The 27,691-nt window shown below is 38.2% G+C and overlaps 1 protein-coding gene across 2 annotated transcripts in view; it reads right to left on the reverse strand.

Moving 5' to 3' along the window:
* Positions 1-8,470: 8,470 nt before the first annotated feature.
* TRIM24 (tripartite motif containing 24) overlaps positions 8,471-27,691 on the reverse strand; it is a 54,092-nt gene continuing 34,871 nt past the window's right edge. The window contains exons 6-19 of one of the 2 annotated variants that reach the window (XM_081331220.1): positions 26,730-26,844; positions 22,855-23,001; positions 20,355-20,472; positions 18,792-19,072; positions 18,215-18,382; positions 17,734-17,904; positions 17,178-17,313; positions 16,243-16,315; positions 15,405-15,573; positions 14,340-14,626; positions 13,023-13,158; positions 12,078-12,152; positions 9,949-10,098; positions 8,471-9,036 (exon numbers count right to left, since the gene is read on the reverse strand). In XM_081331220.1, the coding sequence (XP_081187346.1) occupies positions 8,827-9,036; positions 9,949-10,098; positions 12,078-12,152; positions 13,023-13,158; positions 14,340-14,626; positions 15,405-15,573; positions 16,243-16,315; positions 17,178-17,313; positions 17,734-17,904; positions 18,215-18,382; positions 18,792-19,072; positions 20,355-20,472; positions 22,855-23,001; positions 26,730-26,844 (2,236 nt within the window). In that variant the 3' untranslated portion in view covers positions 8,471-8,826. Of the gene's footprint in view, positions 9,037-9,948; positions 10,099-11,404; positions 11,530-12,077; positions 12,153-13,022; positions 13,159-14,339; positions 14,627-15,404; positions 15,574-16,242; positions 16,316-17,177; positions 17,314-17,733; positions 17,905-18,214; positions 18,383-18,791; positions 19,073-20,354; positions 20,473-22,854; positions 23,002-26,729; positions 26,845-27,691 lie in introns of those variants that run through there. The other variant, XR_014026930.1, reaches the window with a different exon arrangement.

Below are 27,691 nucleotides of genomic sequence, written 5' to 3' on the forward strand. Positions count from 1 at the left end.
CATGAACCTGGGACACTGCAACCGTCGGAGACGGGGCCTAGAGAGCGGTTGGAGGTCCAGCCGATCTGAATCCGACCGATTGCAACTAAGAACCCATATTAGGTCTTATCTCGCAGCGATAAGGGTGGCGAGGTCTAATTACATTGCTACCCTTATCGCGTCCGCAGATAATCACCCGGCCGCCCTGTTTAGGGTGACCCGCTCCCTCCTTAATCAGGAGGTGAGTGAGGAACCCTTGCAGGGGCGTGCCGAGGAGTTTAGTCAACATCTGTTGGACAAAATTGCTCGGATTCGGAACGGTTTGGACTCCGACTGGGCAGTCAGACGATCAGGACACGGGTGGTCTTGTCAATGTTATCTGGGAGGAGTTCGATCCTGTAACTCCGGAGGAAGTGGACAGGATTATGGGGAGGCTGAGCTCCACCACGTTTATTGGACCCGTGCCCTTCCTGGCTGGTTTATGCAGCCCGGGAGGGGACACAAGGCTGGTTCCAGGCGGTCATATCTGCCTCTTTGACTGAGGGTAGTTTCCCTGCCACCTTGAAGGAGGCGGTGGTGAGACCTCTCCTCAAGAAGCCTGCCTTGGACCCAGCTGTGTTAAATAACTTTCGTCCGGTCTCCAACCTTCGCTTTCTTGCGAAGGTTGTTGAGACTGTGGTGGCGCATCAGCTCCCTCTGGTTCTGGATGAAGCGGATTATCTAGACCCGTACCAATCGGGCTTCAGGCCTGGGTACAGCACAGAGACATCATTGGTCGCTCTGGTGAATGATCTCTGGAGGGCTCGGGACAGGGGATATTCCTCTGTCCTAGTCCTATTAGACCTCTCAGCGGCTTTCGATACCATCGACCATAGTATCTTGCTGCGGCGTCTCGGGGGATTGGGAGTGGGAGGTACGGTTCTTCAGTGGTTCTCCTCCTATCTCCTGGGACGTTCGCAGTCGGTGTTGGCAGGGGGGCAGAGGTCGACCTCGAGGCCTCTCGCTTGTGGAGTCCCTCGGGTCGGTCCTCTCGCCTCTCCTGTTCAACATCTACATGAAACCGCTGGGTGAGATCATTCGTGGTTTTGGAGCTTTTCATTTCGACCCAAAACCACCCCAGTGATGCCCTCGACGTGATGTCCCGTTGCCTGGAGGCGGTTCGGGTCTGGATGGGGAGGAACAGGCTTCGACTCAACCCTGACAAGACTGAGTGGCTGTGCGTACTGGCATCTTGGGATATTCAGGATATTCCATCTCTTTCTATGGGGGTGAGTTATTACCCCCCGTAGATAGGGCTCGCAACTTGGGAGTCCTCCTAGATTCACAGCTTTCTTTAGAAGACCATATAGTAGTTGTGACTAGGGGGGCCTTCGCCCAGGTCCGCCTGGTGCGCCAGTTGCAGCCCTATTTAGACCGGGATGCCTTACGTACGGTCACTCACGCGCTCGTGACCTCTCGTCTGGACTACTGCAACGCTCTCTACATGGGGCTGCCCTTGAAGACCACTCGGAGGCTCCAACTGGTACAGAATGCAGCCGTGAGAGTTGTGTTGGGAGTTTCCCGACACTCCCATGTTACACCTCTGCTCCGCGAGCTGCATTGGCTTCCAGTTGTCTTCCGGGTGAGATTCAAGGTGTTAGTAATGACCTACAAAGCCCTACATGGCATGGGTCCGGAATACCTTGGGGAGCACCTGCGGCCGGCGTCAACTTCCCTCCGCCCAGTACGCTCCCACAGAGAGGGCCTCCTCAGGGTGCCACCGGTCAAAGAATGCTGACTGGTGGCCCCCAGGGGGAGGGCGTTCTCTGTGGGCGCGCCAGATTTATGGAACCATCTTCCGGTTGAGCTCCGGATGGCGCCTGACCTCCGCTCCTTCCGGCGCGATCTAAAAACTTACCTCTTCGAACAAGCTGGCCTGGCCTGATGGGATGGGGTTGGGTTTTATTAATGTGTTTTAACCTACTTTTTAATGTGTTTTAACTTATTGTAAGAGTTGTGGGCATTTTGTTTAATCTCTTTTAATTTTTGTATTTTGTCTTTTAACATGTACTGCCCTGTTCACCGCCCTGAGTCCTTCGGGAGAAGGGCGGTATACAAATAAAATTAATAATAATAATAATAATAGTAATAATAATAATAATAATAATAATTAATAATAATAATAATAATAATAATAATAATAATAATAATAATAATAATAATAATGATAATAATAATAATAATAATAATAATAATAATAATAATAATAATAATAATAAATAATGCATGCTGGTTGATAAGTGCCCAAATTTTGATCACATGATTATAAGGTCACTGCAAAAACCAATCACTTTGAGTGGTGCTGTAACTTCAGTGTTAAAACTGTTTAAAAGTCATAAGTTGGAGACTACCTGCATGTAACTATTAAGCACATCCAGGTGCTCATTTGGACCTCACATAGCTACCGTAGTTCTGGATCCCCTTGTGTACTCATAGAAAAGTGTACGTTTAAGCATCAAGGCTAGTACTAGTATAGACTTCCAGGTAGTCCTCAAGGCATGACATGGCATTTAATGATTGTTCAATGTTACAACACGACCCCAAAAAGCTACATACAAACCTATTTCAAAGTTACGACCCCTGCAGCACTTCTGCATTCACCCTTATGATCAACTGCAAAGACACTACAGCACACCCACTTATCTATTTCCTTATTATCCTGCCCTACCGGGTCCCCATAGGCACTGGGCCTGCTTTGTCACCCCACTAGGTTTCACACACTCCTTCTTCCTACCCGCAGTCACCATTTGCTCACTTACCTTTTGAAGATATCCAGAGTTCAGGAAGTCACAGTAGGGAAGACCGCCCCATTGCTGGGCCACATGGCACAATCAAGAAGAGATACTGCTAGTTTTGCTTTCTCACCTCCCCCAGGGTTACCAATGCTGGCATAAAGCTAGCATTTGTAGCACTGGAGAAGCAGAACAGAGCAGGAAAGCAAAACCGGCAGGATTTTTTTTTATCAGTTGTGCTATGAGGCCCAGCAATGAAGCAGCCTTGTCTACTTGGACTTCCTGAGCTCTGGCTATCTTCAAAAGATAAGTGTATGATTCTGACAGAGAGGGGTAGGAATGCCCAAAGGGCAGGAAGCAGAACATAGGATATCGCAGAAGGTGAGGAGAAGCCTTGGCTTGCCCAGTGCAGGTAGCCTGTGCCTGTACTAGGTGTCTCACAGTCTGTTTCACCCAAGTCACCATATGGTTTACTTAACGACCCACATATTCATTTAACAAATGCATTCGGGAGAGAAGGGATGGGTGGTGGTGATTAATGATGTGGTTCATTTAATGTTATCCCAACTTTCAACAGTAATGGGCAGGCTCCGTGACTGTTGTTATTCAAGGAGTACCTGTATATTATTACTTGTAGAGCAGGGGTGTCAAACTGCCGGCCCATGGGCCAGATGCGTCATGAGGAAACCGCACCTACCCCATTGCCAGCAATGGGGAGAAAACTCCGATATGTCGTGCAATGTCACATGACATCGCGAGTTTCACATGTCTGTTATAGAGTGGGATCTGTATTAATAAAAGAGTACATTACATAAGTTATTGGAAATATTCTTTTAAAATTAAGTGGAGGACTGCAGTGAAAGTCGCATTGCATCCATGGAACCTAATAAGAATGTTGTTTATAACGCATATAGCTCTAATAGAGTAGGGAGTTTCATGACAGGAAAAAAAAAATACTTTCATGGCCCCATCTCTAATATTCTGTAACAGGCTCTAATTTGAGATTAAACTGTCTCTTATACAAACTTTGATGAAGCTCTAATTCATGTGATTGGCCCAATATGGAACATCAATGGAGATATAAAGATTATGTTTACAATAACATTTTGAGATGATGACATCTAAATTTAATTTTTACTCAACTAAGTCACACATTACAAAGCCTTAAATCTGATTCATCAGAGGACTAGCAACCGAGCTACACCATACACCAGGAGCCATAGTGGTGCAGTGGTTAGAATGCAGTATTGCAGGCTAACTGCCCACAGCCAGGAATTTGATCCTGACTCAAGCTCGGCTCAGCCTTCCATTCTCCCAAGGTTGGTAAAATGAGGACCCAGATTGTTGGGGACACTACAAAGCAGTACATAAATCTAAGTGCTATTGCTAACATAATCAAGTTATCTTGTGAGGAATGCTAGAGATACTACCTTGAGAAGGTATCAGGATGTGAAGTGGCTTATAAAGAATGAGACATATTTTTATAGAATTGCAGTTAAACAATGAAAGGAATTATTCATGAATTACTGCTCCAGAACAGTTGGCCATCAGGGTAATTTAAAAGTGTCATCGTTAAAAGATTATTTGGTTAACATTGTAAAGTTTCATTGCAAAGAATGACTTGACACATGCAAAATAATTAAAATCTGTTTTGTTTTGTTTTTAAATCCTTTTCAGCAAAGGAAGTGATCATTAATTGTTGGAAGAGGAAGAAGACATTGGTTGCTTGAATCTTGTGTGGCCTACAATTCTGACAATGTGTTTTCAAGGTTAAACTAAGTTCTCTCCAATATATAATCAATATAATTAAAGTATCTCCATGTTTAAATCAAGTTTAAAAGCTGTCTCCAGACTTTCTAGTGCATCACATAGTCAGGGCTAAATAGCAAAAATAGGAAAACCAGTCAGCTTCAGCTAGCATGTGTGTATCTTGTTCACACCTGCATGAAATGGGAGTTTTCTACATTAATCTGCATACTTGTGACAATTTCTTTCCTTTCCTTCCCCTTCCTTCGGTATATAAGTTACTCCTTCAAATCTTCCCATCTCTGGAATTTTGTGCATATTGAGCAAACAGAGCAGAGACTGCATTGTATTAAATAACCCACTAGTAAAATATTTCTTCAGCCTCTTGGACCAGTTTTTGCTTACAAGTTTCTTTCTTCAAAGATGACATTTTTCTCAATTTGTTATAAAACATATATTTAGTTTTATGAACTTACTTTCCATTAGCTGAAACAAATGCAAAGCTCTGTATTGATCAGCTAAATAAAGTGAACCTTATAGATTTTTTAAAATGTGCCTAGCATATAGTCATGTTTACTGTCAAGTATTGCATCTTTATTCCACTTCATGAAGCTGAATATGCTATTCAATTCCACTGATAGACAAATAAAAAATTTCTCGAGAGGTAGCTAATTAAGAACTAACTGCTTAAGATCTCTATATTTCAGTATTTCAATTAGCTGTGCTATGGCTTCTTTGTTGTTTCTTTCATATTTTCTTAATTGTTTCTATAATATTGTAGAAAATAGCAGAAGAACCTCAGGATAATCTACTAAACTATATACTGAAACCTGCTGAATCTGCCAGTGGAGTTTCGATGCTCAGGATGGATGTTCTTCCACAGAAGTGATAATCCAAGGCAGAGGTCCCCAACCTTTGGGCCACGGCCCACTACTGGGCCATGGCCTCTTGGCTGTGTGAGTAGCTGGGGAGTGCACATGCTCACCACTTATGCCACCGTTGCCACGAGTGTTGTGCAGGTGGCAGCATTGCCATGAACCTTGCATGGGCGGCAACAGCACTGCGAACAGCAGGTGGGTGGCGGTGTGCCACACACAGGTGACAGCACTGCCATAAACTTTGTACAGGAGGCAGCAATGCAACAAGAGGCAGGCAGTAGGTGGGCTGGCAGCATGATCCTTGAGCCGGTCGTGGCATTGCTGTGAGCCTGGTGGCGGCAGTGCCATAAACCTCACACAGGTGCTGGCACTGCTGCGAGTTTCACGCGCATGCTTGCAGCTGTTTACGTGTTGTGCGTGCTTGCGGCCTGTTTTTCGCATGCATGTGCATGGGTGGCCACATTCATGTTTGCGCCTGCAAGGCGCCTGCCCCTCCCTCTCTCACCGGGCCGTCAACCCAGAAAGGTTGGAGACCCCTGACCTAAGACTAATTTAAACAAGTACCAGAGAAGCTTAAATTTACTTCTGCTGTTATCTGAAGTGAAAATAAGAACATGAAGAATGAGATTTGAGTTCTAAGAAGAAAAGAAATAAATTCAAATGAGAAAAATTGGTTAAGATAAGAGGATAAGGGTTCATTTCCCTTCTTAGATACTAATTATCCTATGGTTTGAGATGAAAAATTTGCTTTCTATACCAGGTTAGGAATAGGCAAAATTTTGCATTGATGTCCTATATAGACCACACTAATACAACAGGGAAGTGACCAAGGCATGAATGACTATGAGAAAGGCTTCCTGAGTGCAATTGACACATAAAAAGAATTTGTGCAAAGGCCTCCTAGTCCAGGGCTTTTCAACCTTTTCACCCATTGTACCACTTTTAGGACATCCGAGTACCACCAGTCGCCTAGCAAGGGGTCAAAAACCTGATGACCCCCCTCCAAAGAAAAAAGTGAAGTACAGGTAGTCCTTGAGTTACAACAGTTCACTTAGTGACTGTTCCAAGTTACAATGGCACTGAAAAAAGTGCCCCCCAAGCCACAGCTGAGCAAGATACCTGCCTGCCTGCCTAGCTGTGCTCTTCCTCCTGTCCAAGGTTTTCATTGTTGTGAGCATTTCTGTTGAGGATTGGCAGTGAGGGTGGGGTGGGGGGTGTTTGGTTTTTATTCCCCCCGTCTGCTAGGTGGTTGCAGCAGGTTTTGGTCACTTCACAGGACCCTAGGACACTGTGACCGTCATAAATATGAATCAGTTGCCAAGCATCTGAATGTAAATCACAAGACCCTGGAGATGCTACATTCCAGCTGATCGGCACTTCTGCTGACAGCCCTGCAGCTCCAGCCATCTCTCACTCAGGCTTGTGCAGTGCTGCCACCAGTTCAGCTCATTCCCCTCCCCCGCTACCACTTTTCTAGGATGGTCACGTACCACCTGCCAGGTGCCAATGTACCACAGGTGGTACCCGTACCACTGGTTGAAAAGCCCTGTCCTAGTCATGGCTACCACCTGTTGCTTCAACAGGAGCTGAGTGGAGGAGGACCCCCTGATAATATACCAAGGGCTCGCCTTTGGTTTTTACTTATTCAGAAGGGACCCGTTACCCATCTTCAGATACAATAAGAGTGGAAAAGTAAACATGTTTCTTTGCCTTTAACTTTACTTGGTCATCTTTGTCTTTTGTCTCTAATGGTGCTTTAGGTATCTCTTTCATTGTTTATCTCCCAAAACTTTTCTGTAAACTAGGCAGTCATAATCACAGGGAGTCCACAAAGGCATGATTCCATCAGTTATTTTGTACAGGCAATGCAAGCAGGCCCAACCTTTCTGCATTGGGAAGCAATTACAGAGAACTCTACGGCCAAGGATCCATTATTATCCCTCATATCATTTTGCCAGTGCCCTGAGACAAAAACAGATTCATATGTGACATCTGCTGGGAACTGGGCTTCATTTTCACAAAATGTTACATCCAGCTATATCTGGGGAAGTAAGAGGTCACTACAGCCTTCTGAATGATAACCACCCCACCCCCACCTCTCAAACCTACGGCACATTTCTGAGATGAAAGCACTCCTGCACCAAACCAGGTTTTGATGAGACCTACCTGATCAGCCCCCTCATTTACAATCAAATTATCTATGAGGCAGGCTTCATTACAGGCTGGCTGGGCATTCAGCAGCAACAGCCAGAGTCCAGGGCATCTGAGGCTCCAGAGACAAGGCTCTGGGCCAAGCATGGGGGCTGAAATGAGACAATAATAATAAGTACCAGATCCCTTTCCTTCCCCACCTACCATATCTTCCCATGCACCCATTATCAACCCCACCCTCTCCCCCCAACCATTCCCCTATTTTTATCAAGATGCTCCATTAATGGAATAGAAGGATGCACCCAACATGGGCAATCAGCACTACTGCTTCACATTCAGGGCCTATGATTGGGGCAATCCTTCTCCCCACATCACTTAATCTACCCCATTCCTATAGACACATTCACACACAACATACCATTGTCAAGCAAGAACAAGAGCCTAGCCTGGCTTTACCAAGTCTCCAGCCAGCAACCTTATCAAGTGACATTGTAGCCAAGGAATGTTTCTGTTGATGTATATAGAATTAACCACCCATCGACTACAATGCCAACTGGTAATTTTGCTTCCCAGCAGCTACTTTAATCACTTACAATACTTTCAGTTTATCTTTTTCTCTGTTGGGCATACTTCCAAGAAAGCACAAAGTCGCAGCGAACTATCGTCTTTATTTTACAGGAGAGGAAATAAAGAAGATCCAATGCCTACTTCTAGGGTATAGTATTTTACTTGGAGCTACTTTTCCCAACAGACACCATGAATATCACTACTAGGTCAAATTGCCCCAAAGTACTTATACATTTGTATTGTAGCTGCAGTGAAAAGCTTGCAGTATTTTTTAAAGTACATGTCTTATTTCAACCCTCATAAATAAAGTTTTCCAACCAATATTACATTAAGATTTCTCTTCATATGATCACACAAAGACACACAAAGGCATAGATTTTCAAAGAACTTTAATTCATCTGCCCACGCTTTAGATTTTAGGGCACAAGTCATTACATGGGGAAACTACAGTTTCATTGTACTTCTCAGGAACTTAGGACAATAGCAAACCATGTGCTTTTCTTCCCCCATTTTGTTGAAATAGTAATTTCCAATTCTAATTAATTGTTTTTAATTTTTTACCTCCCAAAACACACTGGGAGGTAAATAAGCATGGTAGATATATACCAACAGGGGAAGGCATTACTTCCAGTAAGTGTTCTTATATGTAGAAATCAATGTCAAAAATTATTTTAAGAAAATGAAAAATTGATAAATATTTAAGTAAAAATTGCTTAAGAGTACATATAAGCAGCTTACTTAAAAAAATGGTGCTCTTCCCATTTGAGGCGTTTTTTCCGGGGTTGCACAAATTCATCATCTGAGTCATCTGTTGGGGATGGACTATTTTTATCAGAATGGCAATAAGGCTGAACAGAGAATTTTCTATCTGAAAAAAGGTTCATCAGAAGTTCCTCAAAATAAGAACTTAGTTTCATTCCAGCATCAGCTACTTCAGAATCAGGCTGTTGGAGAAATTAAACATATTAATACTGTTAGAATAATATTTTTCTGAATGAACTACGTAAAATATTGCTAGAAATGTTTTTGAATTCTTATTTTGGAAACAGATAAATAAATTTCAAGTTCGTCAACACTTCTGTAGAATTTCAGGTATGTTGTAACTTTCATTATTGTATTTATAGTACAGGTAGCCCTCAATTTACAACCACAATTAAAATTTCTAGCGAGACAGCTGTTAAGTGGTTTTGCCATATTTTATGACCTTTCTTGTCACAGTTGTTAAGTGAATCACTGCAGTTATTAAATTAGTAACATGGCTGATAAGTGAATCTGGCTTTCCCATTGACTTTGCTTATCAGGTCACAAAAGGTGATCACATGACCCCTGGATACTGCAACTGTTATAAATATGAACCAGTTGCCAAGCATCCAAACTTTGATCGCATGACCATGGGAATGTTGCGACAATCATAAATGTGAAAAACGGTTATAAGTTACTTTTGTCCTTGTAGCTTCAAAGGGTCACTAAATGAATGGTTATAAGTTGAGGATTACCTGTACTGAAATGGCAAATACAAGTTACATTATTAGTTTAATTTGTAATTACATATATTCTATTATTTTTTGTTAAGAGAAGTGATGTATGATACTGTATAATTACATGGCTCTGTAAACTATCATGGTACTCAAAATTAGACTCCTTGGTATGGCAGAAATCCTAGCTGAATCATAGGATGGAAGGTTGGTATTTACATTCTGGCCACAAATCTTTCTTTGGGGTGGTGATTTTGGTACAGTGTTGCTGCCATCACTATTGTCCAAGAGGTGGCCCACCTGTCATCTTCCCTCCCTTACACGATACCAGTTAACAATTATGTTATTTTAACATATGTATAAGCATGTATTATTTTTTACCTCATTAAATTCAGCACAATTTTGAAATATCAGCCTGAAATCAGCTATAACATCTTCTGGCTTTGTATATATTGTGTGATGTGCTTGCAATCTATTCTTTATTGTTGACAAATCCATTGGCTTCTTAATTATTTTATAGTAGTCAGGCACCTAAAAAGAAATAGATCAATATTTCAGAAGTTTAGTTTGGGTTTGTTTTTCTGTTGTTTTGGAATTAAAAAAAAAGTTAGATTGCAGATATTAAGCCAGATGGCTGTTAGGCATACAGAAATTTATTGTTACGTCATCAATGAAAAGAAATGGGAAAAATATATTTTCAGCTGTAATAGTTCTAAAACAAATAGCAAGCTGTATTGCGGATGATTATACATGTATTTGTTTATTTATTTTATTAGGTTTAAAAGCCACTCCTTGCCAGTGCTCCAGGAAGATACTATGACTGATGGTATCAAAATCAGGCTGGACCAGGAAGGTTATATTTTCCCTATTCCAATCCTGCCACAGATCATCCACAAGAGCAATAAATATAAATTCTATTCCATACTTCTATATCTAGTCTGAGTCCTGATAATCTATTTTCTCCAAGTCTTTGCCATGGCAGCTCCACCATCTCTCCATAACTATCCTCCCAAAAGGAAGACTAGAGACTGGCTAATAGTTATCTAAAACTGCCAGGTCAAGCAATGGCTAGGGGTGTGTTGCTACCACCACCTTCAAGGCTGATAGCACCACGGATTTCTGGTTGGGGCTACTAATGTTAGCTGATTTATCTTCTTGTTCCTTTTTTTCTTTAAGTAGCCTGAAACCCTATGTTACATGGCAGTATTTTATCAAACTGGTAAATTAAGAATATTTATTGTAATGTTCCGCTATAGCTGATTCTTTAATTCTAAATATGCCAGCTAGAACCAAGAAAGCTTAGTGAACTACAGCTGTATCACACCCACCCCACCCAATCTCTATCAAAAGCAGCAGAGGAAGACATCCTGATGACTTATGAAGCCAAAAGAGACTCTCTTGTCTTAAACAGTTACTACAGAGCCTAACAAATTTTTTAAACAGACTGAGGAAGTCCTAGCCCAAGGGGTCAATGGAAAGACCGGAAGATGACAAAATGTGTTAGTCACAATGTTCTGAATAATCATATTACTTTCCTGGAGTTTCAATTATGTAGGAAAAATCTGCATATGATTGACACAGAGAATATTCCTAATCAACTTGCAGTATAGAATTTATGGAAATCTTCTTTCTCTGCCTGCTGAATTTTTAATTGGAATTGAATGTTTGTATAAAATCCCCTTGTAAAAAGATCAGGGACTGGAGTAACAGTTTAAATATTGCTACTGTTCAATTTCTGTATATAACTGTATATATAAAAATGACATTCTGTATAGAACTATTCAAAAATTTTTAAAAAAATCCCAGGTGTAGTGGGGTTGTAAAAAGAATATAGTACCTATTATCCTGATTTTACTAAGGAGGTTGCAGACAAGAGAAGCTTTTCCAAAGCATACGATTTTGCTAAAACTGCACAGCTGCAATATTTAAGAGGAATGTGGTTCCTGCTACATTTTCTGTTAACTATCAGGAAGAAATAAAAAAAAGTTTCAAAATCAGCTGGAGCTCTTTTTTAATGGGACTTAAAGGTGATACTTCTGCTCTTTTATACTTTTATCTATTAGCAAACAATAAAGTGTCATCATTCAATCTTAACCAGCACAAACCTTAATATCCAAAAACTTTTTACATAGTAAGTTTTATTACTGGGTGATTTTCCTTCAATCCTCAGGAAAAAAAGTTTCATGTAAGTTTAAGAATTTAAATTTGGAAATTAACTACAAAAGAGTGAAACATTAATTTTGGAGTTTTTAAATGGACTAAGGGGCCAGATTGACTGAAAATTATTTGCTTGGCAAAATGTTATGGATTGCAGAAAAACATGGTAAGGGAGACCTTGAAGGCCAATACTAGAAGCAACTGGAAAGAACTAAACATTATAATTAAAGGAGAAGACCCAATAATATAGAAGGGAGTCAGTGTACTTTTAAGCACAATACAGAAGTCTTCCTGTTTAGCTAATCATGGATACAAACAAATATCAGTGATAAGTAATAAAATTAATAACCTACCGTGGGAGGCACTGGATCTTGAAAAGCAAGGCTCATTTCATGGCAGTAAAGGTACAAAAGTAATCTTTCACATTTCTATATATTGGGACAGAAATAGCTAAAATTATTTGGAACATCAGCTTGAAAGTTTGCTACAGCAATGTAAACTATGTAAGTATGCAATCTTTAACGTAATAATGAATTGCTCAAATTGATGGATTTTTTTCTACCAATATTTTTAACTTAATATTCACAAATGTGAAATATATCATTTGAACTTCTGAGATAACAGATATTTCATTGATAAAGGGCATATTTCATAACTATGAAGGATTAGATATACCAAGTTAAATATTCCATATCTCATACCCATTCGTTATTTGTATATTGATAGTATATTTATGAACCATTTCTGAAATAAAGGAAACTCAAGTTTACATTAACATAATATTCCAGACACGCACTGCTCTGATTATAAATGCTGAGTAGTCTAAATTGGTACATATTCAATTTATCCAAATATAGCTATTAAAATTATGCTTAAATAGATAACATGAAAATTATCACAACAGTACTCTATAATAGTTAATAAAGTTCTAATGCTTGAAATGTACATGGAAATAGAAAATCAGAAGAGTTGAGCCTGTGGTGCAGTGGTTAGAATGCAGTATTGTAGGCTAACTATGCCCACAGTCTGGAGTTTGATCTTAACTGGGTCAAGGTTGACTCAGTCCTTCCAAGATTGATAAAATGGGGACCCAGATTGTTGGGGGCAATATGCTGACTCTGTAAACTGCTTAGAGAGGGCTGTAAAGTATTATGAAGCAATATATAAGTCTAAGTGCTATTTCTATTACTATCTGTATTTTTGTCTCAGATTCTCAACATTAATTAATTCATTATTTTTATTATCTTGCACTTTTTTCAGAACTAGTTTGTAGAATGAACACAATACAATGAAATTACCCTCTGATCTATTGGTGCCAAACCCGGACTGCCTTCCAGTTTTCTTTTTTCTTCAGAAACATGGGTTGAGACACCACAATCATATTCTACTTCAGGTTTAGATAAATCACGGCAGAATGTGCAAATCCATTCACCACTGAGAAAAAAAATGAAAAAAGATTGACATAAGCCTCACATTTTTGCATTCAGAATGTTTGCAAGATAATTCTTTCACCTATCTCTTACAATAAATGTTAAAAGTTAACGCAGTGGTTACAATGAAGCCAATTACTTCATTCAATGTTGAGTTTCTGTCAATCAGAAAGAGAATCCCCAACCACAAAGATGGTAGGTATTAAAATAGTTATCTTTAAAATAGGTACAGTTACTTTTGAGTGGAATCAAATTGTTCAAACATTAAAATTCTTCTCCAAATGAAACTGAAAGACACAAAAGGTCAGACTGACCTGTTTCCTAAATGATTACTTCATAAATTTGATAGTGGTTTATGGGAAAAAGAAAGATAGAATAGAATGTTCTTCCCTGCCGCCACCTCCTCCCCCACCCCACCCCCCAAACTACAATACTTCATAGCTTTGCTGCAACAGTCCTGTGTGAATATAGTTTTCTCTCTTCAAATCAGGAGAGAGAGCTATCTAGATGGTAGAAAAAGCTGGCAAGGGCCATTCCCAACTAGCTTTGATAAAACTATTTTCTTAGTAATCCTCAGACAACAAAAAAACAACAACAAAATATTGGTTATCAGTGAGTATTACAATTGCTGCCCTTATTTATTTATCACAATTTTATACCATCTATCACACTTGCATGCCCACATTGTTGAAAGAAAACATCAGAAACATTACCATGGATACCTTTGGGATTTAATATGGCAACTAACTTATAGCTCTTAATAATTAGCAGCATTAAAGGGAAAGTACAGATCCAACAGATATATAACCAACTCAAAAGAGATTTTTTTTCTTTATATACCTACTTAAAGTCTATTATTTAGTTGTATAATATCTGAAGCTGGAAAAAAATTGAGATAGTTGATTTTTAAGCAGCATTCTGTAACAGAAAAAACACAAGCCACTATTCTAGATTTATTTGTTATACTTTAAAATTAGAACAAATACAGCTGCTGCATCCAGATGTATTTATCAGCCTACATAAATGTGAACAGGAGCTAAACTACACATTCCACAGTGGTATCTTGTTTTATACATTCATAGACTAAACCTCACACTGCTGGTTCCAGTTTAGCTTTAAAATCAGATGCAATCATTTAAATAATGTTTGAGTTTATGCCATAGAAGAGCTATCTTTAGACTTTACCTTGGAAAATTCCTGAGTGTAGGAACATGACATGAAAGGTGGAACACTTTGGGACATTTATCACAACACAAAAGTTCTCCTCCATTCTGACATACTGCACACCAGTCTTCATTAGGATCATCATCTTTTCTGCCATCTCCCCCATGTGGCGATCCCATCCATGCTGCCTTGCCATTGGATGGTTGGTCACCTGTACTGTCTGGTGCTTCTGTTCTCAACACTGAGGCTTCAGAGGAGTGGCTGCTATTCAGTAACACAGAGGAAAGAATGGCTCTTGGAAACCTGGACTGTAAACAAAAATTAATGCCTAATTTCAGCAAAATGAAGCATCTTTTTTGCACACGTTAATATATACACAGAGAATCATGCCTCTTTGACAAATTATACATATTATTTAGCCAGTTGATTGAGCTGGATATGCCCTTATCAAGGGTATGTTATATCGAAGATTTGAACATTTATAGGTCAGATTTTAAAAAAGCTACCAAGACTTCATTAAACGTTTCTCATCATAAAATGCTTCTGTGGAAAGGAAATTAGTTCCTCCTACCACATAGTCTTCCTTCCTCAAATGCAATGGAAAACATGAATGTAATTGGGTGAATATTCTGCCCTGTCTGATCTAAACCTGAGAAAGAAAAAAGCTACTGTTCTCAGAGATTTTGATGAACAAATGTTTAAATCACGATTGAGCAGGGTCCTTGTCTACAAAGCACTATTTCTCAGACACTTGCTAAATGCACTTTTTTTTGAATCTCTACAGGGCATGATTTTGTGTATTTTTGAGGAACAAAGGTAAGGTTTTCCTACATAAAAGGCTTGAAGGGAAAGGCTCATTGTACCTGCCTCTAATGGCTTTTGGGCCTTTTGGCCATAAATAAAATTGACTGATTGATTGATACTGCACACTCGTTCACTCCTGATTCGATCAACTGCCTGTGGTTTTTATTCCCAACTTGAAAATGAACCTGTTAGATTTCTTCAGAAATATTGTAACTCAACTAATTTATAAAAACAAGTTAGTACCCTTTTGTATTTAAGACTATTTCTCATAATTTTGATTACATTTTGATTACGGGATTCTTTAACTGTTTCCTGCTTCACTATGACAACTGGGAAATCATAGTTCTCACTTGGCACACCAGACTCTTGTTTTATTCTGATAGGCTCTAACATGACCACAGGGACTCTCTGGGTTGAATCTGCACCTGATGGTTTGGCAGAAGAAGTAGAGCTATAAATGAAGCATACAGAAAAAATAAGGAAAGATTACTAAAACAGGTTTTGCATTATTTGAATCAGAGCACAATGCTTTCAGAAATTATTGCTTGCATAAGGTGGGGAAAATTAATCTGTGCCATAATTTTTCTATAAAGTTCATGGTTTAGCACAAAGCCTGATGTTTAGTACTGACTAAAATTTTATATTTTCAAAAAACATTAAACATTTTTGCACACGTCAACTACACTGAATACATTTCAATTACTAAATTAAAATGGGTGAATTATCATAGCAAGATGATAAAAAATGTAACATATTCCATAGTTGTCTTTATATATTTTTTCTTCATCTAGGTAAAATATTTTTTTAAGCCCTAATTTTTAAATACTTAAAAACTGACCTTTCCAAAGAGTATCATCTAAGCTCTTTTAAATTAACAGTACTTACATTTCTCATTTTCTGCAGAATCAATATAAAATTTGTCTTCATATGATGTATCTTCTTTGTAAAAATTATATTTTGTATGTTTTACCTTATCCCTACCCGCTTAATATATATTGCTGGGCTATTGATGGGTGTTCTTGTTTCATGGTTAGAGAATTCTTGAAAATAAAGCCCCACTGTGCTAATCCATACAACTTTTTTTTACCAGAATCAGTTTTTACTAACATGGTCTGCTTACCTGCTTCGACTTCCTACGCTAGAGGCACTGGGTGAACGCATTGGAAGATGGACACCAGAAACAGTAACCAACCCTAAATCATAAGGGGAAAAATCATTAGGCTAGAAAGAAATCCTGGCATATAACCTATTAATATTTGAAATACATATTGAACTGCACTTTAAATATTAGTAAATTATCTATTCTGTTATGCCACCCCATGTCACTCATTTGTGAGATGGGTGGCTATACAAATTGACAAATCTATCCTATAATAGTGGAAAAATGTGAAATATGAAGAGTGGGAGGTTGATATTTGTGCCTAGTTTTCCTGCTTAAAAAATGAAAGTGAATTTCTAAACAGGAGTGAGAAATATTTTCTCTCAAGGCCTCATTTATGCTTTATGTCAAATCTAATTTTGTAAAATTCTACAGCATTCTGTTTTTTCCTTAAAACTGAGAAACAAAAACAAACATCCATTCTTCTGAGTTTCAAAAAACAAAAACTTCCAGTGGCTGAGATGAAGGACTGTTTCATTTTTTTCAAAGACTTTCATTTTTTTTCATTCTCTAGCTGCTAATATCTTTTTAAAAAATATAATCAGCATTGCTTTCGTCACTGACATAATCCTCTCCATTTTAGTTCTGGTTTACTACTTAAGCTAAGAATCTTTACTTTTTAATATTCATTTAATTCCATGTATGATTAAAATTCTTTATCTTCTCTTCTATTATTACTATACTGTCTTTTAAAAGGAGCTTTACAAATCTTTCTATAACTTTCTTTTCACTATAGCTATTTGGCAACCAGCAAGAGTATTTCTATATCCGCCATATTCTTTCCATGTGATTAGGTATTCACTCATGTTCTCTTCTTTCCCAATGCTTTAGATCTTGTTTCTGTCTAACAGTATAATAATAAGAGTTTTTAAAATGATAATTAATAGCTGTCATACCAGAAAGTCCTGGAGATGGAACCGAAGAGTTAGGAGACTGCACAGTTTTGCGTGAAGATTGTTTAGTTTGGGTGTGCTCTGCAAATGGCTCTCTCTTCCCAATACTTTCCAATGGAACACTTCCTGAACAGTCAATCTTAATATAATAATAAATGGTAAGGATTCTAGATAGGAAAACATTATCTCACTACTTTTCAACAAAAAGTAATTATAGTTTCCTCTAATAGCATAGCAAATAGCCTTGTGTTGAAACTTAGGGATGTTTGAGACAAGAAGACATACAGAAAAGCTATACAGATGCTAGCTCTTAACTCGCTGGAAAAGTCATTAAGAACCTAAACACACAGGAACTTGATCATTAATATCACTAAAAAGGATTAGATATTAAAAAGGCACTTCTAGAATGCGCTCTAAAAAGACAACACTTCTTTATGCACTAGGTATACTTTAATCCCAAACTATATGGCATAACTCCATCAAGTTTTGTTTTAGAATAATAAAGCATGCTGGAATAATAAACCTTTCAAAAAAGTCAAGAAATATAGCACTATCTCACATCTGGTAAAGAAGGCAAGGTACAGGAACTACTCATTGTTGAATTCAGATCAATCATAGATGGAACAAAAGTCTTCCCATCATTTCCAGCAGCACAGGGACTAGAGGGAGTTGATGTTGTACTGCTAGCACTCGAGGAAGTAGACAAAACTTGACCACTGTGGATCTGCCACTAGAAAAAAGAGGAAAGTAATTTATTTCATAATCCATGTACAGGAGATATTAAAGCTGCATGGAACATTACGGATAAGGATTGATAGAACTCTGCTTAACTATTAATATTAAAGTTGATACAAGTAGCTCTGAAAGTGCAAAAATTATTCCAAATGAGCAATATATAAGCAAGCCAACAAACAAAAATGTGCCTCCTTTCCAATAATAAAACTATTGAGCTAATTTACCTTTCCTCTAGATAGCAAAATAGATTTTATAACATATTTAAAGTTCTTGATATACTATTACGCATCACATGCAGAATGTACCTGTTTAATGGCTTGCTGTGCCAAAATTGCCATCTGTAATGGAGATGGCTTTACAGATGAATGTGGTATGCTTTGATTTTGAGGAAACCTCACTGACTGAGCCAGAGGAATTGATCCAAAGGATTTGAAATTGTGATTCTGAAAGTTTACCAAACGTGGAGGTGGTTGCTGAAATACAAAAAAAACACCTTTCTTAACTAATAGGTCATTAGTTATAACAGATCTTTTCCTAAATGTTTGCTAAAGAAATTATAAAAGATACATCATTTTGGGGGTGGTATTCATTTCCAACATAAACAGTGTAGCCTGAAAAAGTAAGTTTCACAGCCTGTTTAAAGGGGGAAAGATATATAGAAGTCTGAAAAGGGAGTGGCTTAAACCAATTAATGTTAGGAATGTTAGAGCAGCCCCCGAGCTCCTACAATAATAAATAATAATGCTGACAGTTATAGTGTGGTACAATGCACAAAATACTAATCTGTGTAATAATGTTTTTTATACTACCTTGCTATCTTTATCTTTTCCTCCAAATAAAGTAGAAATAGCTGTCTTCTACTCTGGACTTGCTGTAACTTACCTGAGGAGGGGGAGGTGGTGGTGGAGGGGGAGTCTGGTGCATAGGCCCTGCAGTTCTAGGGTCTGGGAGCCCCACAGGACCTGCCCTCCGCTGTGCCTGCTGCCTCTGAGCAAGCACCTGTTGCTGCATGTGCTGAAGTCGAAGTTGAGCTAAACTGATCTGCGTTGGGAACTTGGATAGTTGATTTGAAGGTAACCCACTTTGTGGCTGTATGTTTGGTTCCGTCACGGGGCTTTTAGGCATATGTGGTGGGATTTCACTATCTTCAATTACCAAAGAACCTAAATAAAGATAATTATATTTATAAGTTACAATTTGACTGAGGATAGCTCTATCACAAATAATAGATAACCTTTCTGGCATCAGTCACTGAGACCCCTCTGTGCTAAACATTGTTAATCTAGAACTACTTTATTAGACGTGTTTTTATTTAATTGCCTAAAACAATATAAATGCATTAAGGTATTGGCCGGGTATTTACAAACTGCCAAATACAGGTAGTCCTCGACTTACAACAGTTCATTCAGCCAATGTTTGAAGTTACAACAGCACTGAAAAAAGTGACTATGTCCATTTTTCATACTTACGACCATTGCAGCAGCATCATGGTCACTGATCAAAATTCAGATGCTTAGCAAATGACTCATATTTATGATGGTTGCAGTGTCCCAGGTTCATGTGATTATTTGACAAAGTCAATGGGGAAGCGAGATTCACTTACCAACTGTGTTACTAACTTAACTGCACTGCTTCACTTAACAACTGTGGCAATAAAATCATAAAATGGGGCAAAATTCACTTAACTGTCCCACATAGCAACAGAAATTTTGAACTCTATTTTGGTCACAAGTTGAGGACTACCTGTATATATTTGGCAAACTTCCAATTAATATAGCACACTATTAAATTAACAACTTTCCTATATAATGTCACTTCAATTAACAAAGTTATACACTTTTGGATACATAGTTGTAAGTCAGGGGTCCCCAACCCACAGCCCATTACCCGGCCTTGAGCCTTTCGGAACCAGGTCACAGAAGTAGTGGATGAATGTGTATCCTCACTTGTGCAAGTAGCATGTGAACATGTGCTATTTGCGCTTGCAGCAGGTGCACATACCTGCAGCTTGCGCAAAAGGAGCTGGGTGTGCTTGCCCCCCATGTGGAACCATCCCCTCTCCACCATCCCCATCTGCAAAGGTGAAAAGGTTGGGAAACTCTGCTGTAAGTGACTGATACACTAAATATAAATATAACCTATACCCAACTGAGACATTGCATCACCTGCAAATAGAGCAAAACAAGATGAGTGTACCAGAACATACACTGCACACTGCCACATAAAGTTTTATCTTCCCATAGGATTCCCCATGCTAGAGATAGAATGGAGGGCAAACCAAAATGAAAAGTGTGTATCATTACTCAGAGATGGTATATAGTTCAATAAAATGTATATTCTATTTATTTCAAAAAGTACTTAAAATAAAATACAATTATTTAATGTGGTAAACGTATCAAGTAATATCAAGTTTTTATTAACAAAACCAAATGGAGTTCATCATACCTAAGTTGAAAATATTTTGGGCCCAGAAACTAGGATCACAGTGAAACTGAATGGTAGTATTAGATACTGGTAAGGCATCACACCTTGCCCTAAGGAGGTATCGTAATCGGTATGTAATCTAGAAAAAGAAGAAGACTACATTAATATGAAACTATCTTTTAGTGTGACAGAACATTACACATGACTCATAACTGGTGACATATGGGCAACAGCCCATTGATCAGTTTACATTAAATGTCCTAGTAATTTTCACGGGACCATCTGTTGACAATCAAGGAATATGAAAAACTACAATTTGGAATGTTAACAGGAACATAAAGTAAAAAGCCTGAATGAATGAAAAAAAGATATTTTATTTATTTGTTAAATTTTTAGACACACTCTGATTCCCAACAACTCTACTAGGCATTTGTAAAACTAAGAGAAAGATGTAGCCAATCTGAATAAATGGTGATCTGATTTTATGCAGTGCAGCTTAAGAATACAAAGAGGAGAAATGAAAGTTTAGTTTTAAAATTATGAATGATTAATATAAAGAAAGGCTGAGTCATCTAGATTGTTCATGGTGTTTACAAAAATATGAATCCATTGGCTCCTATTTTCATGCACACCAGAACTGTGATCATGAAAATATGAGGAATGTATTTTGGGGGGAAAAAACTACAACATTCTGAATGAATGTGATGCAGTAAATATCATTCGGTTAGAAGACACAAATTGATGAGTGAGAAGGCAAGTATAGAAGTCTAATTTGGAGTCAAGAATTAATGACAATGGTGGTTGTTTGGATGAATAATTGCTCTGAAACAGACCTGTTTGCTTTAAAAATCTCATTTAAGCATAGGTCATGATGCTCAAAGCTCTACTGGATTGGAGCAGTATATAACCCCCCCCCCCAAATAAATTAAAACAAATTCACACATGGTAATACTAAATGGATCTAAAAGTATATCTTAATTATTTATGATCACATAGTGAAGTAAAAGCTCTGAGTGTGATAGGCCCATATGCCAGAGTGTCAAGAGAGGATCTTGGGGAACAACAGATATAATGGAAGAAAGGAATGAAACAAAGGAAGTCAGGAAACTGGAGTGAAAGCAGAAGAACTGTAGGAAGAAAAAATAGGAAACATGTAAGAAAATCATTAGAAGACAGTATAATCTCCTAGTAGAATGAATGAAAGAGGATTTAAGGAGTGTTAATATAGAACAGTTTTTTCAAACTTGGCAACTTTAAGACGTGTGGACCTCAGCACCCAGAATTCTCCAGTCAGCACAAAGAAAAAATGAAAAGGACATTATTTGAAGGGATTAAAAAAAAAATCAAGTTTCTTAAAAGTTAAAGAAAGGAAGATAAAATTGGATTATTTGATCAAGGTTAAAGCAGATTTGTTATCTCTGGTAAGCTTTGATAGATTTTTGCTGACTAGGTAAGATTGGCTTATAAGTAAGAGATGTGATATAGGATGAAGAGATCCTGTTTATTTTAAGACACCGACAAGTTACTAATACTTTTATATTTGTAGTGATGAAAGGGAAAGTCATTTCTTTCAAGTAAGACTGCTATCATGTCTCCCATTTTCTTCATTACATAATTTTCTTAGCCAATTATTGTATGATTTAGTCTTGAAACTCCTTATCATCTTTGTTGCTCTTCTCTGCACTCTCTCTAGGGTTTCAGCATCTTTTCTGAATAATGGTGATCAGAACTGGACAGTTTTCCAAGTGTGGTCTCACTAGCATAGTTGTGGAGACTTTGATAATGTAATCACAAGCTTACAGTACAGCTGAACATAACCACAAGTTGTGTGCACAAGTACTTGTGTAACTTGTGTACCTTATCTCTTGTAAGGAGAATTCCAGTTATGTAACTAAGAAGCCTATCTATGTGTGCTTGAAATTGTATTCAGGGTTCTTGCAGTCTTATGGGAGAACCCACTTTTGTCCAGCGCTGTATAAATGTGTGACTTAGAGAGAGCACCTGGTCTTTGCCTCTTTGTTCGCACCAAGCCACACCTGGTCCCTTCTTGAAACATCACAATTACTGTAATAACCTTGCCCTCTTCACAGATTTTTAGATTTTTATTATTCTTTTCCACTACCTCAAAAGTTAGCTAAGTTATTAAAAAACAGGAAATATCAGTATATTGTATTCCAAATGAAGCCCGATTTCATATGGGGATATCAAGAATAGAAGAAAATGATACTCCTCAACACAACGATCGCAACATGAACACTTTTTGTGCTGTGAACAATTTCACAAAGTTGAAATTTCAAATAGTTTTTTTCTATACATTTCTCCAGAATAGCATTTTCCTCAAACTTCAGTGCTTCTAATGTAAAAGTTACACTTAAGGCAGAATTTACGATTTTAAAAATATGAGCTTCCATTATAAATTATTTTTTTCCATAGTGCTGCAGATATCTCTCTGAAAAGAAGAGCTGGAAAAACCTGAAAAATTGCTAAGGATTGCAAATGTGAACTAATGATTTATCCATACCAAGCGTTTGCTATACAATAAGGCTGTGCTGCTCCCACTGGAGACTGCCCATTTAGAGAAGTTCATAACGTGTTCCAGTTGTTTAGAAAGTCCTGACACTTCTTGCTGCTGTTGTAAAAGTTTTGCTCGGTGTTCCTTAGCTAGACACTGCAACAAAGAAAGATAAGGTCATGATCATTTTTGTTGGATTTCTGCAGATCAAACCACTAAGTCATTACTCCATTTTTGTGTATATCACATTCCATCTCCTCAAGAGAGTAGACCAGTCAGCCTTGAACTGTCAACGCTGCTAACATCGAATGTTATTGCTTGACAAGAGATGAAGAAGTAGCCGTTTCATATGTTAAACTTGTGTATTGCTTTAAGACGTGTATTGTTTTAGTTTAAGGTTAGGAGGGGGAATGAGTAGGATTGCACTTTTCAATGACACTTTTCTCCCTAAAGAAGATGAGGCTTTGGCGGTCTTCTAACGGAAGGGAAACTCATTCTTTAAATTAATTGGAGAATATGATTAATGACATTAGAAAGGTGGAGAATTGTGTTTTAATATATTGTGCAAGGGGCGGAGATTTCAGATTCCAGCTTCCTTCGAGCAAGCATTTGCCGGTGTATTAGACTAATAAAGGACTTTTAAGGTAAACAATGCCTCTAAGTCACTTGAAAAGCCCAAACGTCGGAAACTTGACATCAGGCTGGAATCCACACTACTTTTTGAACTAATTAGGGAGTCCCAACCTCCCGTTGCTGTCTCCAAGCTTGTCACTGTCTCCAAGCTTCAGAGGCAGTCTGGCAAAGAGTTAGGGAAGATCCCATAATGGAGGGAGTAAAATTGCCTGAAGCCAGCTCCTCGGCACCAGCAGCCACCCCAGTGGGGGAAGGGCCAGCAAAGAAGCCGTCAAGGAAAGAGTTTCAGCAATCCTCCCAGCTGGGAGCTAGACCCAAACAACCAGGAGAGTGGATTAAGCCCAGCAGAGACTCCAGGGGCCTCGGAGCAGCCAGGCTAGCTGAGATTGAATACTCGGGTGAGTGGAAAATCCTGTCTACAGATCAGACTGCTCGCCAGACCCAGGAGTCCCTTGCCAAGCCCTCCAGATCCACAGAGACAGAGGACCCCAGCCTGGGGCCTCTGCAGCAATGGGAGTTTGGGGAGCCCCCACAAATGAAAGGACAACAACCTCTGAGCTTGCCCCAGCTAATAGAAGCCTTGCAACAGCTGGGGGCAGTGCAGAAGCCTGGAGATCAGGAGCTGGTGGGAGGACAACAGCAAGGGTGGCAGCAACAGGACCCAGATGTGCAACCCTTGAACGTACAGCAGGACCAGAGGGGCCAGCAGCAGGGGGGGCCCTGGCAGCCATTAAATCAGCAACCAGAGTGGGGCCAGCAGCCACTGGAGACACAACAGCAGTGGGGGCCCTGGCAGCCGGTGAATCAACAACCAGGAGGGGGCCAGCAACAGTTGACCCAACAAACCAAAAGCCAGTTGCTAACTTGTATTTTGTTTACATTATAGGATCTGTCCTTTCTCTAAGGGGGGCTGGATGTCAACGCTGCTAACATTGAATGTTATTGCTTGAGAAGAAATGAAGAAGTAGCCGTTTCATATGTTAAACTTGTGTATTGCTTTAAGACGTATATTGTTTTAGTTTAAGGTTAGGAGGGGGAATGAGTAGGATTGCACTTTTCAATGACATTTTTCTCCCTAAAGAAGATAAGGCTTTGGCGTCTTCTAATGGAAGGGAAACTCATTCTTTAAATTAATTGGAGAATATGATTAATGACAAAATTAGAAAGGTGGAGAATTGTGTTTTAATATATTGTGCCAGGGGCGGAGATTTCAGATTCCAGCTTCTTTCGAGCAAGCATTTGCCAGTGTATTAGGCTAATAAAGGACTTTTAAGGTAAACAATGCCTCAGAGTCACTTGAAAAGCCCATGTCGGAAACTTGACATAAACATTTTATCATTAATACTGAAATCCTTTATTATATTAATACTTAGGTAATCTTTGATTCAAAGAATACAGTATTTTCATTTTGCTTTATATTAAAACTGAAATGACTAAGTGCATAGCCCTAATTATACAACATGCACAAAGCACTCTAACGGGTTGAAAACAATCAACTGAAATTTGAACAAAACTACTTCTTCCTCTGTAATTAAGATAAATATTAGATAAAATTTTGCAGTTACATGAATTAATATGACTAAAATTGTCTTTTATATGTATAAAATTGATATAAACTTAGGACTAATACAATAACAGAGTGAAGATAATATTCCATTGGAAGAAAAGTCTAGGAGAAAGGAAAGAAAGAACTGCTAAAAAAATTCCAACTGAATGATGGATGAATTTTGAAAAAGCCTTTCCAGAGGTAATGAAATGTCAGACAGTCCTCGCAGCAGAGTACCCAATTATAGCACAGAGTTGTCTAATCTTATTTAATCTCCTGGATTTCTTTCTGGGATGAATCAGGAGTGGATCTTGAAGTTAAGAATCGTTCAAAAAGTTCTATTAAATATGTATTTTCTTCAGCACTGCACCTTGTTCAAATACAGAACTCTGCTACTGTCTTCAGCTATGGAGGGTGTGGGGTGCTAGGAAAGAAGATAATAGATTGAGACCTAGGAACAGTTTTGCTCTAAATTCTACTCTGCATATTGAGTACAAACTTACTATTACAAATAAGATGCTATCACTTATTCTAACAGCAAACCAATTTTTAATTGCCAATCTTGCAACATAATTCTTCTGTGCTAGCACATCTTTGTAGTTACTTCTCTGCCCCAAGGCCTGGTTGGCACTCCCCTCGTCATACAGCTAGGAAGCAGTTAAAGCAGAACATTTCCATAGGGCTTTCAAGGTGCAATTATTACTGCAATAATAATATATAAATCATAGCTGGCACCTTAAATTTATTGCATTATTATTGTTTTATGTTATAACTTTATTGGGTTTTTTCCTGCTGCTAAATCACCAATTCAATAGTACATAAATATAATAAACACATGAATGAGGAATTTTTAAAGGAAATATTTGTGCTATAAGAAGTTAAAGCAAAAAACCCAATAACCTACAAATAAATAAACAATAACAACAAAATACTTGAAGGATGGGACAAATAGTAAAATCAGCAAACTAGGAAGTGGAATATAATGGAATAACTGGAAATATTCAGACTTAGCTAAACACAAAGAGGATTCATTTTTAAAATAAAAATATCAAATTATGTAATGAACATCGCTTATTTGAACAAAACATATGGATACCGTAAAGATTACCCAATTTTTTGTAAGTTTTTATAAATAACATTCCATTTATCAGAGGAAAGATGTAAGATATTACAGGTAGTCCTCATCTTATGACCATTTATTCGGAGACCATTTAAAATTATGATGGCATGGAACAAATGATGGTTATGGCCATGCTCAAAATTCCAGCTGTCTGAGCACCCGTGATCTCATGACCATGATCTGGATTCTTGGCAACTGACTCACATTTACGACCAACTGCAACACCATAGAACAGGTATGTCAAACTGCTGGCCCACGGGCCAGATGCATCACAATGAAACCGCGCCCTCCCCATTGCCAGCAATGGGGAAAAAGTCGCCATACATCGTGCGATGTCACGTGATGCCGCGAGTTTGACATGCCTACGATAGGATCACCGCTTATATAACCTTCCCTGCTGGCTTTCCCAGAAAGCCTTACCTACTGATTCTGAAATCTTTCAGAATGTATTATTTTGTTATTATTTATTAAATATTTTAATAAAATACGATATACCCAGATTTTTTTAGTCATACATAATACAAATATCATGTACTTTGCACTAAAGACCGCTTTAATAGTGTGCCTTGCGAGAATAAAATCTACCTCAAGCTGATGCAGCAGAGCTTTTCCCTTTTTGTTTATTTCTACCATCAATGTGAAAATAGCAACTTTAACATCTTGTTCCACCAGTTTTTGATTCCGATTCACTTCATGGATTCTATAAAATGTAGAAAGACTGTTTAGTATATTTATAACAGTACAGTGATGTTGCTGATGTTCAGATCTTGATATTGTACAAAATATCACAGCAGCATTTAATTAAGAATAAATCTTCAAGTTTAACTCCTGGTGACTTCTGCATATATTTCATTTTTCTGACAACAGTAAAGAAGTGCTTTGCCACTACGTTCTTTAAAGTATCTTTTTCAAATTTCCAATGTAGTCTATCTTTTTAGTTACCCATCTAATTATTAACCAGTTCAAATCCTGCTTACCTTTCAAAATCAACCAAGGTTGCTCAAATGCTACCTCCCTATACATAAATTGCACATTTCAAAACTACACAAAACACAAAAAGTTATATGCAGCACAATGTGGTGATTTTTTGTCATTTTTCTTAGTGTCAAGAATATAATTAACAAGAGACCAAAGTGCAATATGCATGTACTGTACATATCTGGGAGGTCATAGCAGTATGGTTTGTTCAACATAGAAATTTAAATAACAATATCTTTCTATCTGTATGCATGTATGTATATGCACACCAAAATACAAATACATACAAATGGTGTGTGCATGTATATATAAGAATACAAATCAAACACATAGATTTTATACTTGCTAAAAGGCCATCTAATATGTCAGCCAATTTCTTTAAGCTTCAAGAAAACACTGAAAGACTCTAGAGAATATTCTATATTAAAGCAGACTGTCAAAATCTAGTGTATGCAGTCATGGCTTCTTAGCTCTTTCATTATTCTGAAATTCTTTTTTAAATACTATGCTAATAGGTGTGGCAACAGGTTCACAGAAAATGTGGACTCATAGCATTTTTGTTTTTGCTT

Source organism: Vipera berus (assembly GCF_964194415.1).
Source record: "Vipera berus genome assembly, chromosome: 6".
Lineage (NCBI taxonomy): Eukaryota > Metazoa > Chordata > Lepidosauria > Squamata > Viperidae > Vipera > Vipera berus.